The sequence below is a fragment of the Mustelus asterias genome, chromosome 14 (assembly GCF_964213995.1).
Source record: "Mustelus asterias chromosome 14, sMusAst1.hap1.1, whole genome shotgun sequence".
In the NCBI taxonomy this organism is placed as follows: Eukaryota; Metazoa; Chordata; class Chondrichthyes; order Carcharhiniformes; family Triakidae; genus Mustelus; species Mustelus asterias.
The window spans coordinates 40,540,078-40,557,519 of record NC_135814.1 but is presented as its reverse complement, the minus strand read 5'-3'; the positions used below and the strand labels follow the sequence as shown (position 1 = coordinate 40,557,519).

The 17,442-nt window shown below is 53.9% G+C and overlaps 1 protein-coding gene across 3 annotated transcripts in view; it reads left to right on the top strand.

The window, feature by feature from the left end:
* The first annotated feature begins 599 nt into the window (after nucleotides 1–599).
* The window catches only part of ttc21b (tetratricopeptide repeat domain 21B), a 79,130-nt gene continuing 62,287 nt past the window's right edge, over nucleotides 600–17,442 (top strand). For all 3 annotated transcript variants that reach the window (XM_078228223.1, XM_078228222.1, XM_078228221.1), the window contains exons 1-3: nucleotides 600–658; nucleotides 17,017–17,146; nucleotides 17,249–17,359. In XM_078228223.1, the coding sequence (XP_078084349.1) occupies nucleotides 632–658; nucleotides 17,017–17,146; nucleotides 17,249–17,359 (268 nt within the window). In that variant the 5' untranslated portion in view covers nucleotides 600–631. The remainder of the gene's footprint in view (nucleotides 659–17,016; nucleotides 17,147–17,248; nucleotides 17,360–17,442) is intronic.

The following is a 17,442-nucleotide window of genomic DNA, read 5'->3' as shown; positions in this document are numbered from 1 at the left end:
TAGAATAGATAGGTGTTTGATGACTGGTGCAGACATGATGGGCTGAAAGGCCTCTTTTATATATGCTTTAATACTCTCTGACACCTTATATTGTGGTGTGCAGGTTCTCGACTCCTGCATCAAATGGATAGGCCTCTCATGGTCAAATATCTTCGCAACCTAATTTTCTGGCAGGAAACAGCCCCGGCTTCTCCAACCTATCCGTGTAACTTAACTCTCTCATCCATAGAACTACTCTAGCAATTCTCATCTATAGCTTTCACATGGTCCAAATGGTGTCCAGAAATTGACTCAAAACACCAGTTGAGGCTGAACCATTTTCTAAAGAATCATCATACACCCCTTGCTTCTGTTTATGAAGCCAATCCCCTGTGACTTTTTAACCATTTTCTTGAGCAGCCACCAATTAAAAGTTGTAAAAGCAAAAAGGGAAAGTGTTTTAAATGTGTGTTTGAAGCACAGTTGCTGCCTCTGGACATGTTGCACCGACAACGCTCACTGGAGAGTTAGACAGCACAGCCAGGCATCAGCTGCCGATTGCCGGCGGCGAGGTGGATGGATCGATCGATGTGCCGGGCGGTTGGAGCTCGATTGTGCGTGTCTGTGTTTGGTAACCAGGAGACGGGAGGAGATGGCGGATCAGGACTCGGTGTCGCTGGTGAGCGGGAGCCTGGGCCGGGGGGGAACCGCGGGCAGATCACAGCGGCCCAAAGCCCGCCACCACTTCCCTTCCTCACGCATCCCCAACCAACTGCCCCTCCCCCCGATCCCTCCCCCACCCCAATCCTGCGGTCCTTCCCCCCCCTCTGCGCCCCCCCCCTCTGCGGTCCCCCCCCCTGCGGTCCTTCCCCCCCCCCCCCCTCTGCGCCCCCCCCCCTCGGCGCCCCCCCCCCCTCGGCGCCCCCCCCCCCCTCTGCGGTCCCCCCCCTCTGCGCCCCCCCCCCTCTGCGGTCCCCCCCCTCTGCGCCCCCCCCCCTCTGCGGTCCTTCTCCCACCCCCCTCTGCGGTCCTTCCCCCCCCCCCCCCCCTCTGCGGCCCTTCCCCCCCCCCCCCCCTCTGCGGCCCTTCCCCCCCCCCCCCTCTGCGGCCCTTCCCCCCCCCCCCCTCTGCGGCCCTTCCCCCCCCCCCCTGCGCCACCCCCCTCTGCGGTCCCCCCCCCCCTCTGCGGTCCTTCGTCTCCCCCCCCCCCCTGCGGTCCTTCATCTCCCCCCCCCCCCCCCTGCGGTCCTTCCCCCCCCCCCTCTGCGGTCCTTCCCCCCCCCCCCCCCCCCCTCTGCGGTCCTTCCCCCCCCCCCCCCCCCCCTCTGCGGTCCTTCCCCCCCCCCCCCCCTCTGCGGTCCTTCCCCCCCCCCCCCCTCTGCGGTCCTTCCCCCCCCCCCCCCTCTGCGGTCCTTCCCCCCCCCCCCCCCCCCTCTGCGGTCCTTCCCCCCCCCCCCCCCTGCGGTCCTCCCCCCCCCCCCCCTCTGCGGCCCTTCCGCCCCCCCCCTCTGCGGCCCTTCCCCCCCCCCCCTCTGCGGCCCTTCCCCCCCCCCCTCTGCGGCCCTTCCCCCCCCCCCCCTGCGGCCCTCCCCCCCCCCCCCCCCCTGCGGCCCTCCCCCCCCCCCCCCCCCCCCTGCGGCCCTCCCCCCCCCCCCCCCCCTGCGGCCCTTCCCCCCCCCCCTGCGGCCCTTCCCCCCCCCCCCCTGCGGCCCTTCCCCCCCCCCCTGCGGCCCTTCCCCCCCCCCCTGCGGCCCTTCCCCCCCCCCCCTGCGGCCCTTCCCCCCCCCCCCTGCGGCCCTTCCCCCCCCCCCCCCCCTGCGGCCCTTCCCCCCCCCCCCCTGCGGCCCTTCCCCCCCCCCCCTGCGGCCCTTCCCCCCCCCCCTGCGGCCCTTCCCCCCCCCCCCTGCGGCCCTTCCCCCCCCCCCTGCACCCCTTCCCCCCCCCCCTGCACCCCTTCCCCCCCCCCCTGCACCCCTTCCCCCCCCCCCCTTGCACACCCCACCCCTGCGCCCCCCCCCCTCAGCGCCTCCCCCCCCTGCGCCCCCCCCCCTCTGCACCCCCCCTCCCTCTGCGCCCCCCCCCCCCTCTGCGCCCCCCCCCCCCCTGCGGTCCTTCCCCCCCCTGCGGTCCTTCTCTCCCCCCCCCCCCTTTGCGGTCCTTCTCTCCCCCCCCCCCCCCCCCCTTTGCGGTCCTTCTCTCCCCCCCCCCCCCTTTGCTGTCCTTCTCCCCCCCCCCCTTGCGGTCCTTCTCCCCCCCCCCCCCCCTTGCGGTCCTTCTCTCCCCCCCCCCCCTTGCGGTCCTTCTCCCCCCCCCCCCCCCTTGCGGTCCTTCTCTCCCCCCCCCCCCTTGCGGTCCTTCTCCCCCCCCCCCCCCCCTTGCGGTCCTTCTCCCCCCCCCCCCCCCCCCTTGCGGTCCTTCTCCCCCCCCCCCCCCCCTTGCGGTCCTTCTCCCCCCCCCCCCCTTGCGGTCCTTCTCCCCCCCCCCTCCTTGCGGTCCTTCTCCCCCCCCCCCCCCTGCGGTCCTTCTCCACCCCCCCCCCCCCTGCGGTCCTTCTCTCCCCCCCCCCCCCTGCGGTCCTTCTCCCCCCCCCTTTGCGGTCCTTCTCCCCCCCCCCCCCCCCCGCGGTCCATCTCTCCCCCCCCCCTGCAGTCCTTCCCCCCCCCCCCCCCCCCCTCCTGCGGTCCTTCTCTTCCACCCCCCCCCCCCCCCCGCGGTCCTTCTCCCCCCCCCCCTCCCCCTGCGGTCCTTCTCCCCCCCCCCCCCCCCCCCCCCCCCAGCGGTCCTTCCCCCCCCCCCTGCGGTCCTCCCCCCCCCCCCCCCCTCTGCGGTCTTCCCCCCCACCAACTCTGCGGTCCTTCTCCCCCCCCTCCCCCTGCGGTCCTTCTCCCCCCCCCTCCCCCTGCGGTCCTTCTCCCCCCCCCCCCTGCGGTCCTTCTCCCGCCCCCCCCCCCCCCTTGCGGTCCTTCTCTCCCCCCCCCCCTGCGGTCCTCCCCCCCCCCCCCCCTCTGCGGTCTTCCCCCCCACCAACTCTGCGGTCCTTCTCTCCCCCCCCCCCCCTGCGGTCCTTCCCCCCCCCCCCCTTTGCGGTCCTTCTCCCCCCCCCCCTCCTGCGGTCCTTCTCTCTCCCCCCACTCCCCCCCCCCCCCCCCCTGCGGTCCATCCCCACCCCCACGCCCCCCCCCCGCCGTGGTCCTTCTCCCCCCCCCCCCCACGGTCCTTCTCTCCCCCCCCCCCCCCCCCCCCCCCCCCCGCGGTCCTTCTCTCCCACCCCCCTGCGGTCCTTCCCCCCCCCCCCCCCCCCCCCCCCGTGCGGTCCTTCTCCCCCCCCCCCCCCTGCGGTCCTTCTCTCCCCCCCCCCCCTGCGGTCCTTCTCTCCCCCCCCCCCTGCGGTCCTTCTCTCCCCCCCCCCTGCGGTCCTTCTCCCCCCCCCCCCCCCCCCCGCGGTCCTTCTCCCCCCCCCCCCCTGCGGTCCTTCTCCCCCCCCCCCCCTGCGGTCCTTCTCCCCCCCCCCCCTGCGGTCCTTCTCCCCCCCCCCCCTGCGGTCCTTCTCCCCCCCCCCTGCGGTCCTTCTCCCCCTCCCCCCCCCCTGCGGTCCTCCCCCCCCCCCCCCCCCCCCTGCGGTCCTTCTCTCCCCCCCCCCGCCCCCCCCCCCCCCCGCGGTCCTTCTCCCCCCCCCTCCCCCTGCGGTCCTTCTCCCCCCCCCCTCCCCCTGCGGTCCTTCTCCCCCCCCCCCCCCTGCGGTCCTTCCCCCCCCCCTTGCGGTCCTTCTCCCCCCCCCCCCTGCAGTTCCCCCCCCCCCCCTCTGCGGTCTTCCCCCCCACCAACTCTGCGGTCCTTCTCCCCCCCCTCCCCCTGCGGTCCTTCTCCCCCCCCCCCCCCCTGCGGTCCTTCTCCCCCCCCCCTGCGGTCCTTCTCCCCCCCCCCCCCCCCCCTGCGGTCCTTCTTCCCCCCCCCCCCCCCCCCCTCCCCTGCTGCGGTCCTTCTCTCCCCCCCCCTCCCTGCGGACCTTCTCCCCCCCCCCCCCCCCCCTGCGGTCCTACTCCCCCCCCCCCCCCCCCCCCCCCCCTGCGGTCCTTCTCCCCCCCCCCCCCCACCCCTGCGGTCCTTCTCCCCCCCCCCCCCCCCCCCCCCCCGCGGTCCTTCTCCCTCCCCCCCCCCTGCGGTCCTTCTCCCCCCCCTGCGGTCCTTCTCCCCCCACCCCCTGCGGTCCTTCTCCCCCCCCCCCCCCCCCGCGGTCCTTCTCCCCCCCCCCCCCCCCGCGGTCCTTCTCCCCCCCCCCCCCCCCCCCCCCCCCTGCGGTCCTTCTCCCCCACCCCCTGCGGTCCTTCTCCCCTCCTCCCTCTGCGGCCCTTACCCCCCTCCCCCCTCTGCGGCCCTTCCCCCCCTCCCCCCTCTGTGGCCCTTCCCCCCCCTCCCCCCTCTGTGGCCCACCCCCCCACGGTCCTCCCCCCCCCCCCCCCCCCCCACAGTCCTCCCCCCCACAGTCCTCCCCACGCCCCCCCCCCCCCCCCCCCCCCCACGGTCCCCCCCACGGTCCTCTCCCCCCCCCCACCACCACCACGGTCCTCCTCCCCCCCGCAGTCCTGCCCCCTCTCCCCCCCAGCAGTCCTGCCCTCTCCCCCCCCCTCCCCCCCGCTGTCCTGCCCCCTCCCCCCCCCTCCCCCCCGCAGTCCTCCCACTCCCCCCCGCGGTCCCCCCCCCCCCGCGGTCCTCCACTTCCTCCTCCCACCCCCACCCCCTCCCCCTCCTGCGGCTCCCCCCCCCCTGCAGTTCTCCCCTCTGCACCCGCCCCCTCGCACACTCCCCCTCGCACACTCCCCCCTCCCCTCTGCACCTTCCCCTCTGCACCCTCCCCGACCTATCCCGTTGTGCCCTCCTCCCAGACCTTTTCAGCTAGTCTGTAGTTTTTATGGAAATTCGTGGGATCTGGACTGACCAAGTTGAAGTTGGAGACAATGTGATGAGGCACAGGTTGTGACCATGCCATTCAGTGAGATGGGCTGATAAAGGGGCAGATGGCTTTCCATTCGCGCACATGTGCCGGGTGAGCCGACCAAGTGGTTTGTGCACACTTGGTCAGCTGGGGGGGTCTTGACCCTCCATGTTTCGTGGAACATAAGATTGCAGGAAGCGTTGTGAGTGCAGCTGTGACCACAAGCAAAACAACAAAGCAGCGTAGGTGGAGATGGGCTAAATAGTGACGAGGGTCAACATCTTCAGGAGCAGATGCAAAGCCACAGACAAGAGGAAGGCAAACAGAGAAACAAGGGCCCAGAAGGCAACAAAGGCCACACCTTTAGCATTGATTGTCAAGGAGACTATGCCTATCTTGGTGGATGGAACCTGAGATTTGTGCTTTCATTGAGGAAGACTTCAAATTACCCAGCACTGCTTACTATGGCCTGTCAATAGCCTTTAAAGTCACAGGCCTTCTTCAGCTCTGGCTCTTTCCAAGGATTAGAACTAGAAGTTTGTGGCATCTTTCAAATGTCAGCACGCTATTGCATCTTGCATGTCACTTATACTCTTTATGAAAGCAGGGTAATAAATAAAATATCAAACTGATGGCACCTTGCAAGTGCAGGGACAGTGCAATTTGCCTCCATCTTGGATTTCTGCACAAGTAGGGCATTACTGATTGCACCCAAGTGGCCACCAAGATGCAAAATGAGCAGCCAGTAAGGTTAATTAACAAGAAGAATTTGCACTCTCTTAAACATTCAGCTGGTCTATATCCACTGAAGTGCTTTATACATGTTTGCGCTTGCTATCCTGGCTCCGACCTTCATCCTCCTTGGTCCTCCTTGGTCACCAAAACTTGCAGTTTGCCTCCTTCTTGGATTTCCTCACATGCAGGGCATCATCGATGGAGCAACACAGTCCATAGAAGGTGGAGGAGGAATATACAGAGCAAATGGTGCCCACATTGTGCAGGGAGAACACAAGAAAGTCAGAGCAGGAGTAGACCATGTGGCCCCTCAAACCTGCACTGCCATTCAATGTGACCGTGGCTGATCTTGGGCTTCAGTTCAATTTTCCTTGATTCCCTCACAGACCAAACATCTTTCTATCCCAGCCTGAAATGTATTCAATGATACAGCAACTACAACTCTCTGTTGGAGAGCATTCCAAGATTTACAACCCATTTGTGAAGTAATTTCTCGTTCAGTCCTAAATCATCCCTTATCCTAAGACTGTGCCCTCATAGGTATTGCCTGGGGCTGTCATTTTGACCCAACAGGATCAGGATAGTTTGAACATCTGAACAAGGCACCTTTCACCTGAGTGCTAGACTTGTCCAGCAAAACTGCATGCTCTGGCACATACCTTGCTCTGATTGTGAGAACAGATCCATTAGACACAATTTTGGATAGTTCCAATCTCACAGAATGCATGGTACACACCTCTGCAGCAGTCTCAGCATCTCTGTTCAAAAATTATTACTTACTGTCATCACCTTTTCCCTCTTTTGCAGTTTTGTCAGTGAGGAATGAAAGCATCTAAATTTGGGATCGTGGTTCAATATTTCATGTAATTAAGTTTGAACAATTTGCACAAGTACAAATGAAAGCCATCAAAGTGAACCACATGGTGCAATTAACAAAGTTATGGCCTTTGCTCTCAGCTACTTTTACCCTGCTCTCTCTGTGGTCTCAGCTGAGGCTTCTTGTGTGTCTCTGCTTGTGGCTGAGATGCCAATGGCAGTCGTCCATATCTTGCGGAGGCTGCTGGAAGTAGTTCCTACATGCACTCCAAGTGCCGCTGTGTATGGCTCTTTGTGATATTGACCACTCTCAGTGCAGGAGTCTATGCATTCAAAACTCAGACTCATGAGTACATGTACAGTTGCTGTTGTGTGACTACAAGTGCCACCATCAAGCAGGACATTGTTTTCTTTGAAAGTGAATTTTAGATTCTTTGATCGATCTGAGAGAATCAATAAACACCCTCAAGGGTATCCCACGTCATTGTTGCCTGTTGAGCATGGCACAACCTGATGTTCCAGAGGGAAGGAATGGTCGAACCAGAGGAAGACACTGAGCAAGCTACATCCTCAGAGGAAGGGGATGACTATGAGGTGTCTCAACAGACACCAGCCAATGTAGATAGTGCAGCTGGGTATAATTCACATGATAGTGAGATACATAGAAAGAAAACCACAGCACAAACAGGCCCTTCGGCCCACAAGTTGCGCTGATCATATCCCTACCTCTAGGCCTATCTATAGCCCTCAATCCCATTAAATCCCATGTACTCATCCAGAAGTCTCTTAAAAGACCCCAACGAGTTTGCCTCCACCACCACCGACGTCAGCCGATTCCACTCACCCACCACCCTCTGAGTGAAAAACTTACCCCTGACATCTCCTCTGTACCTACCCCCCAGCACCTTAAACCTGTGTCCTCTCGTAGCAACCATTTCAGCCCTTGGAAATAGCCTCTGAGAGTCTACCCTATCCAGACCTCTCAACATCTTGTAAACCTCTATCAGGTCACCTCTCATCCTTCGTCTCTCCAGGGAGAAGAGACCAAGCTCCCTCAACCTATCCTCATAAGGCATGCCCCCCAATCCAGGCAACATCCTTGTAAATCTCCTCTGCACCCTTTCAATGACTTCAACATCTTTCCTGTAATGAGGTGACCAGAACTGCGCGCAGTACTCCAAGTGGGGTCTAACCAGGGTCCTATAAAGCTGCAGCATTATCTCCCGACTCCTAAACTCAACCCCTCGATTAATGAAGGCTAGTACGCCGTACGCCTTCTTGACCGCATCCTCCACCTGCGAGGCCGATTTAAGAGTCCTATGGACCCGGACCCCAAGGTCCTTCTGATCCTCTACACTGCTAAGAATGGTACCCTTCATATTATACTGCTGCTTCATCCCATTGGATCTGCCAAAATGGATCACTACACACTTATCCGGGTTGAAGTCCATCTGCCACTTCTCCGCCCAGTCTTTCATTCTATCTATGTCTCGCTGCAACTTCTGACATCCCTCCAAACTATCCACAACACCACCTACCTTGGTGTCGTCAGCAAACTTACCAACCCATCCCTCCACTTCCTCATCCAGGTCATTTATGAAAATGACAAACAGCAAGGGTCCCAGAACAGATCCCTGGGGCACTCCACTGGTCACTGACCTCCATGCAGAGAAAGACCCCTCCACAGCCACTCTCTGCCTTCTGCAGGCAAGCCAGTTCTGGATCCACAAGGCAACAGCCCCTTGGATCCCATGCCCTCTCACTTTCTCAAGAAGTCTTGCATGGGGGACCTTATCGAACGCCTTGCTGAAGTCCATATAGACAATATACAAGGGAGAAAAATTCATGACTATGATCAGCAGATGTCTGACATGAGAACAACTGCAAGTGGCAACTGGACCAAGAGTTCTCTCCCAGCGGTGGCTTTTCTGATCTTTCATCAGAGATCCTTAGCATCCTTCTGCATGGTAATGATAAAATTGTCATAGTCCCAGATAACCATAGGCTGCTCTCCTCTTTGAGGGGGAGAATTGATTGGTGAGGATTTTAACCTGAGGATTTAACCTGCTGCTGCCCTGTGGATCCAGAACTGTCTTGCCCAAAGGAGGCAGAGAGTGTGTATAGATGGGTCTTTTTCTACATGGAGGTCGGTCACCAGTGGTGTGCCCCAGGGATCTGTTCTGGGACCCTTGCTGTTTGTCATTTTCATAAATGACCTGGATGAGGAAGTGGAGGGATGGGTTGGTAAGTTTGCCGACGACACGAAGGTTGGTGGGCTTGTGGATAATCCGGAGGGATGTCAGAAGTTACAGAGGGACATAGATAGGATGCAAGACTGGGCGGAGAAGTGGCAGATGGACTTCAACCCAGATAAATGCGTAGTGCATTTTGGCAGGTCAAATGGGATGAAGGAGTACAATATTAAGGGAAAGACTCTTAGTACTGTAGAGGATCAGAAGGACCTTGGGGTCCGGGTCCATAGGACTCTAAAATCGGCCCCGCAGGTGGAGGAGGTGGTTAAGAAGGTGTATGGTGTGCTGGCCTTTATCAATCGAGGGATTGAGTTTAGGAGTCCGGGGATAATGATGCAGCTATATAAGACCCTCGTCAGACCCCACTTGGAGTACTGTGCTCAGTTCTGGTCGCCTCATTACAGGAAGGATGTGGAAATGATTGAAAGGGTGCAGAGGAAATTTACAAGGATGTTGCCTGGATAGGCTGAGGGAGCTCGGTCTTTTCTCCTTGGAGAGACGTAGGATGAGAGGAGACCTAATAGAGGTATATAAGATGTTGAGAGGCATAGATCAGGTGGACTCTCAGAGGCTTTTTCCCAGGGTGGAAATGGCTGCTACAAGAGGACACAGGTTTAAGGTGCTGGGGTGGAGGTACAGGGGAAATGTTAGGGGGAAGTTTTTCACACAGAGGGTGGTGGGCGAGTGGAATCGGCTGCCGTCAGTGGTGGTGGAGGCAAACTCAATAGGGACTTTTAAGAGACTCCTGGAAGCGTACATGGGACTTAATAGGATGGAGGGTTATAGGTAGACCTAGAAGGTAGGGATATGTTCGGCACAACTTGTGGGGCCGAAGGGCCTATTTGTGCTGTAGTTTTTCTATGTTTCTTTCTATGTTTCTATTGCCACACCTGAGGAGTGGCTTTGAGAAGGTGGGCTTTCATTAATAACCTTAGTCGGTATGGTGATTGAACCCACACTGTTAGCATCACTCTGCATCACAAACCAGCCATCCGGCTAACTGAGCTAACCAACTCCCTCTATACTGGTCAGTGCTATACACCAAAACTATCTGTCAATACAGACATTTATGAAACCTTCAGTTTTAAACACCATCTATTTGGTTCCACATCAGGCCACTGTCAACTTTTGCATGAGAATATATACACACATTCTTATACATTGAATAGTTTGGCCTTGTTCTGTAGTGAGGAAACTTTGGCAATGGGGAGAAGTATCTTGACCATCCATCACTCCATAGACCTCCAGGTGAAGCCACATTATGGAGGTCCAAAACCCGTCCTGCATCCACGGGGTGCTAAGATCCATGTGACTCTCAATGAGGTTTGCTACTGTAAATGGAGGATACCATGTGTTCACATGCAAGAGTTATGGAGCCATGTGTGGCATGGATGGAAGCATCCATTATTTGAATGTGGGAATACACTGTCTCCACTGGAAACTCCAACAGATGAAGCAACAGCTGGTTTGCTGATGGTACCTGAAGCTTCCTGTCTGCAGGGAACTGAGCTTCGCTGGGCCTCTCCTAACTTCTCCGATGAGAATTGGCCACCGGTATCACTGACTTAATTACCTTCTCCTGCATATCTGTGCAATGCTCACCAAATTGTGGCAGCTGCTCTTCACATGCAACAAGGCCCACCCATGTGAGTGTATCTGCGCTGTTGGAGGGTGTGCTGGATTAGTGACATAAAACCTTCAGATGGTGTTGCATCCCATGAACCTTTAGTAGGAACCCTGGTTTGTCTCTGACGTGCTGTACCTTTCAGAGAGACACAATTTAAGTGAAACAGCTGCTCTTTCAGTCAAACACTGGTGCTTCCCCTTGATCAGGAGCTTCCAGTGGTGATAAAGGCCCACAGGCCACAAAGGATCTGGGGAATATTGGACGCAACCAGCACTATACTCATTTTCCATTCCTATCTCATCCTCAGTGACAGGTTGCCATGCGTGACCCTTCTTATCGCTATAGCTTCCTTCTCCATTGGTGTTACAAGGCGATAAAGGCATTCCATCTCTGATTCATTAATGTTCCCTGTCTTTCTGAGCATGTTTCTGCAAGCATAGACATAGGCAGTGTCGCTCTCTGCCTCATGTTTCGTATGTGTTGGTCACTCTGAAGCATCAGACCTGGCATGGTGAGGTATCCAGCATTTGCCCATGACTGACCATGTGATTTGGTTGTATGTGAATTAGGTGCCTCACTGGACTCTGCCTCCTGTTGCCATTGCATGGGTCTACCATCTAGCCTCACATTTCGTGAATGCTGCCTTATTCCTGCTAGGCTTCAAGTTTGCAACTAACACTGCTCACCTTTCCAAACTGCATTAGATCATTAAATCTCTTTCTGCACTGGATTAAGGTTCTTGCAACAACCCCTTAGCTGCTTATGATGCCTGCCTCCTCCAGCCTTGCTTTCTTGATGAGGTTTGCTGGACTCTTCCTCATCAAAGACTATTTCCTCGGGTGGATGGAGCTATTACAAGGGGGCATAACTATAGGGTTCGTGGTGGGAGATATAGGAAGGATATCAGAGGTAGGTTCTTTACGCAGAGAGTGGTTGGGGTGTGGAATGGACTGCCTGCAGTGATAGTGGAGTCAGACACTTTAGGAACATTTAAGCGGTTATTGGATAGGCACATGGAGCACACCAGGATGATAGGGAGTGGGATAGCTTGATCTTGGTTTCAGATAAAGCTCGGCACAACATCGTGGGCCGAAGGGCCTGTTCTGTGCTGTACTATTCTATGTTCTGTGCCTGGCGGACACAGGACCTCCTTTTTCACCTTCAGGAAGGTATCACTGAACTGTGGAGGGACCCTTCCTCATTGTGACAACATTCCTCTACTGTTGACCCCACTTCTTCACATGCTACCGACCCTGCCTCCTGCCCACACACTCTGCCGCCCTGCATTTTTATCTGACATCTGATTGTCTGCCCAATTGGTAAAATTCAGGCCTAAAATTCATGTAGTAATGACTGAATATCCAGGCACGATGCTATCCACTTGGTCGCAGCTGAGATGTGCTATGAAGAAGTATTTAACTTTCAGTGCCCTGGTTCAGACCCTCCCATCCTTTGAAACTCCCCTTGTTGTTATTTGCTTCATTCTGAGTAATTGTTCCCATGGTACAGGCTGGCAGCCACTTGATACTCAAGGAGCTGTTCCCACCTGGTAGCCAGTTGCTGATACATATCTGTTTCGATGAAGCAGATGATTGGCCATATGCAAGTAAAGTCTGAGAGCCAGTGGCTTCCTTGACAAGATTGAAGCGCTGTTTTGCTGCACGCACACAAAATAGGAGCAGGACATTCGACCCATTGAGCCTGCTCCACCATTTTTTTAGGTTGTGGTTAATCAACTATCTGAAAACCACTTTCCTGTGCTACCCCCATATCCCTTGATGCGATTAGTATCCAGAAATGTATTGATTTCTGGCTTGAACGTGCTCAATGATTGAGTTTCCACAGCCTTCTGGGGTAGAGAATTCCAACGATTCACCCTTTGAGTGAAGAAATTCCCTTCATCTCAGTCTTAAATAGACTTCCTCTTATTCTGGGACTGTGCCCCTCGATTCTAGATTCACCAGTTAGGTGTAACATCCTATCTCTATCTACCGTATCACTAGTGTAATGACTTCAATAAGGCCATTGAGGTTGGCCTCTTAGAATATGAACTCCCTCATTGAGTTCTTTATTGTTTTTCCAATCAGGGAGCCTTTGTTGTATACATAACTGGAAGTGTCAGGCCTCCTGGCACTCCGAATGCTGACTCAGAGGTTGTAACTAACACTCTATGAAATTAAATAGAGCTTGTAAATAAAAGGAAATCTGGTGAAGGGATACTGGCCACCGCTGACTTATTCCACTGGAGACGAGGAAAAAGAACGACCTGAGGGTAGGCGCTCGCTAATAGCCACGACGCATTGGGGATAAGCCATTGTCAGACATCATGCCTCTGTTTCAGAAACTGGATTCTTTTGACCCTGCTGTGGAGGACTGGGCCCAATATGTAGAACGAATGCATGCATTTTTTTTAAGGCTAATGACATCATGTCAGACGAAAAGCAATGGGTCATTCTTCTGACTGCGTGTGGACCATCGGCATTTGCCATTAGGCACAGCTTAGCTTCTCCGGAGGCCCCAAATACCAAAACCTTCCAAGAATTGGCAGACCTAGTGAAAGAATGACCCTAAGCCACTTCTGATCCTGAGAAGGTACCGCTTTTACTCGGCAATCTGGGAAACAGGGGAGTCTGTCACGAGTTTCTTAACAAGGTTGAGACGTCTGGCAGATGCCTGCGAAATCAGGTTGATACTAAATGAGATGTTAAGAAATGGGGTGGATAAATAATGTGACTGTCCAAAAATGCCTGCTGGTGAAGTCTCAACTGGGCTGGCTTTGTCATTGGAAAAGGCGGCAAGAGGGGCATACGAGTTACACGGCTTCCCAATGGAAATGGACACCCACACCAGTGCAACTGAATTAGGGGACCACCACTTGGGGGCAGGAAATTATATAGCTGCCCTCGGGAAGGATTCAAAAACTAGTAAACTCAGATGTGCTGGAGGACTGCCTGAAAACAAGGCCAAATTTGGACCAGACAGACAACAGTCCCTGCAGAATCTCGCCCGGTAAGACATTGTAACATAGACATAGCAATGACCAAATCGGAACATATCAAAATAGCCTTAAGACTAAATGGACGACCAGTATTAATGGAGGTCGACACAGGCACAGCCATATCTGTGGTCGGGGAAGCAGTGTTCAGCAAAATTCGCACTGGACTCCAACCCTTATGCTTAATAAAGACTTTGGCAAGACTAAAGACTTATACAGGGGAACCACTGAAAGTTGTGGGTACGACCTTTGTTCCTGTTTCTTACGAAAAGCAACTGGTTAAGCTACCATTAATGATATTGGAGGGCTTGGGGTCAAGCTTAATGGGGCGAAACTGGCTGAGAGAGATCCAACTGGATGGGTGAACATTTTCCAATTGAGGAATGGGCATTTGAGTGAAGTCATGTTACGATACCCGGAGGTTTTCCAAGAAGGGCTAGGAACAATAAAAGGAGCCAAAGCGATGTTACATGTCGATCCGGATGTTGTTCCATGATTTTGCAAGGCTTGCTTGGTTCCATTTGCTTTAAGAGAGAAAGTGGAAACAGAAATTAAAAGATTGAAATGAGAAGGTAGAATGAAACCTGTCCAGTTTGCGGAATGGGCAGCACCTGTGCTGCCTATTATGAAGCCAGATGGTTTAGTCTGTCTTTGAAGGGACTTCAAACAAACAATAAACTGCCATTCACAACTGGACAAATACCCGATTACTGGATAGAAAATTTATATGCAAAGCTAGCAGGGGTACTACTCTTTTCAAAATTAGATATGAGTCATGTTTACTTGCAATTGCAGCTGGATGAGGATTTGCAGAAATAGGCCACGATCAATACACTATAAAGGGCTTCTATCAATGCACAAGGTTATCTTTTGGGGTATCGTCCGCCTGCGCGATTTTCCAGAGAACAATGGAAAACATATTCCAAGGTTTATCACAGGTGGCCATTTATCTGGACGACGTGCTCATTCCAGGTAAAACAAGGGCAGAACTCCGACAGAACCTGGATGAAGCCCTTAGGCAGTTGTCACCAGCTGGTGTACGCTTAAGGAGTGAGAAGTGCGTTTTCTTAATACATCAAGTGACCTATCTGGGTCACAAAGTGGACAAAGCAGGTTTACATCCTTTGGAGGACTGCGTGTATGGATTAAAGATGCCCCGGCCCCAACTTCAATCCAGGAGTTATGATCAATTTTAGGACTGGTGATGTACTACGGGATGTTCATACAAAACCGGGCCTCCATCTTGACTCCCCTACATTAACTGTTAAAAAAGGGTCAAGCTTGGGAATGGTATGCCCGTCAAGACCTTGCTTTTAAGAAAATAAACTGACAGTTATCGTCGGCAAATGTCTTAGCACATTACAATCCCAGAAAAGAGTTAGTACTCACTTGTGATGTGTCTCCATACAGCATTGGGGCAGTTTTAGCACATATGGCACAATGGAGAGGAATGGCCAATAGCTTATGCCTCCCGGACCTTGGTAACAGTAGAAAAAAAGTACACCCACATTGAAAAAGAAGGTCTGGCAGTAATATTTAGAGTGAAGAAATTTCATCTATCTGGGCGTAAGTTTGTGATAGTCCCCAATCACAAGCTGTTGCCGGGACTACTGAAAGAGGACAAAGTGGTGCCACCGATAGCATCAGTTCAAATCAAATCAAATTATTGCTACTGACAGCTGACATTTATCAGCTGGAGCAACGGCTGGAAAGTCGAGTAACAAATGCCTTGAGAGGCTACCTTTAGCAGACACCTCATCGATGGTGCCCAAAATAGAAGAGATTATAATGACTGTGAACAGTAGAAAGGGTCAAGAGCTTCAAGATTTTAGGTGTACAGATCACCAACAACCTGTCCTGGTTCCCCCATACCGACACCAAAGTTAAGAAAGCCCACCAACGCCTCTATTTTCTCAGAAGACGAAGGAAATTTGGCATGTCAGCAACGACTCTCACCAACCTTTACAGATGCACCATAGAAAGCATTCTTTCTGGTTGTATCACAGCTTGGTATGGCTCCTGCTCTGCCCAAGACCGCAAGGAACTACAAAAGATCTTGAATGTAACCCAATCCATCATGCAAACCAGCCTCCCGTCCATTGACTCTGTTTACACTTCCTGCTGCCTCGGCAAAGCAGCCAGCATAATTAAGGATTCCACGCACCCCGGACATTCTCTCTTCCACCTTCTCCCATCGGGAAAAAGATACAAAAGTCTTGAGGTCACGTACCAACCAATTCAAGAACAGCTTCTTCCCTGCTGCTGTCAGACTTTTGAATGGACCTACCTCTCACTAAGTTGATCTTCCTTTACACCCTAGCTATGACTGTAACACTACATTCTGCAGTCTCTCCTTTCCTTCTCTATGAACGGCATGCTTTATCTGTATAGCGCGCAAGGAACAATACTTTTCACTGTATGCTAATACATGTGACAATAATTAATCAAATCAAATCAAATACCCTTCCTGTGGCCGCACAAGATATATGTCTCTGGACGCACAAGGACCTGGTACTTGCAAAAGTGAAACACTTGGTACTGCCGGGGAAATGAAAAGTCCAGTGCAACCTCAATTCCACCTGTACTGGAGTAGAAGAGAACAGCTCACAGTAGAAGATGGAATACTGCTACAGGGGGCATGAGTGGCAGTCCCAAGTCAGGGCTGCTGTGCCATACTGGCTGAATAGCATAACAGCCACCCAGGATTGTCCCAAGATGAAGATGCTGCTCTTACCTGGTCTGGACTACATGTGACTGCAGAGCCACAGCAATGTGGTTGACTGTCAAATGATGTAACAAGTCACTCAGTTGTATCAAACTGCTATAAACAAGTCAATAAAAAATGAACCAGGTGGACCACCCAGCATCGACTAAGGCACTGGAAACAACAATGGCAAAGTCCACCCTGTTGACCCAGCAAAGTTGTCCTTACTAATATCTCGGAGCTTAATTGTGCCAAAATTGGGAGAGCTGTCTCACAAACCAGTCAAGCAACTACCTGACATTGTCATACTCACTTCAGAAACATCTTTACTACCTTTTCCAGCTCCAATATTTGCTGATATTAATAATGATTATCTTTGTTCAGATGCTTCTGTTTATCAATATCATTTGTCATTAACCACTTCCTCAAAAATTGTGTCTTTGATCTATCTGTCCTCTCCAACTACAGGCTTCTATCCTTTCTCTCCCCTTTAGCCTTCATTTTCTTGCTAAAGAAATATCTGGGCACCATTTGGCATTTACTCTTGTTTTTAAAGGTGGTGTGAATTGTACCTGTTAACCAGGATTGCACCTCCCCCAGTGGAGCGTACTGGATGGGATGGCATGTCACTTTGCTGCTATGAATGGCGATAAAAATCTGGAAATTGGTAGCTGGGTGATACAAGCTGGCTGTTGTGACGTATTGTTATAGAGGGATGTTCTGATCTAAACTCGATTTTCTGCAATCATGAATCTGATAGGAATAGTTGTTTGTAGTACAGAACTTGAGTATGTTGGTGCAGAACATTATTGGTGTGGTCTGGGAATTTGGACAGCATTTTTCCTCTGTGAGTATGAAGAGCAATCAAATGGAAGAACATGAACACATAAAAAGGGCAAGTGGAGGAGCTAGTAATTTAGAGAAGACTAGTACTGAAAGAACAATTCAATATACTTTCATCTATTTATTTTGCAGGCTCTCATAAACTATTACTGCGAAAAGAAATATTTCAATCATATCCAGATTGCAGCAGATGAGGGTCTCAAAAAATATGGCAATGATGCTGTGTTCCTATTTTTTCATGCATATGGGATCCTTATGGAAGGTAATTAAGTGCAAAGAAAATGCTTAATCTATTTTCATAACATTCAAGCGTCAACCTGTAATGTATTTCATAATTCAAAAATGTTGTCTTTTGCACATGCAGATCGAATTCAAGAAGCTATGCGTGAGCTTGAGGCTGTTAGAGAAAAGCAGGATGTGTCGCTCTGTTCTATAATGGCTCTAATCTATGCTCATAAAAAAAGTTTAGCTCCAGGTGAGTGAATACACATAGCATACATTATCTGGCAGTGAAGATATTACACCATTTGTTCTGAGTAAAAATAACCCATAAAAGAT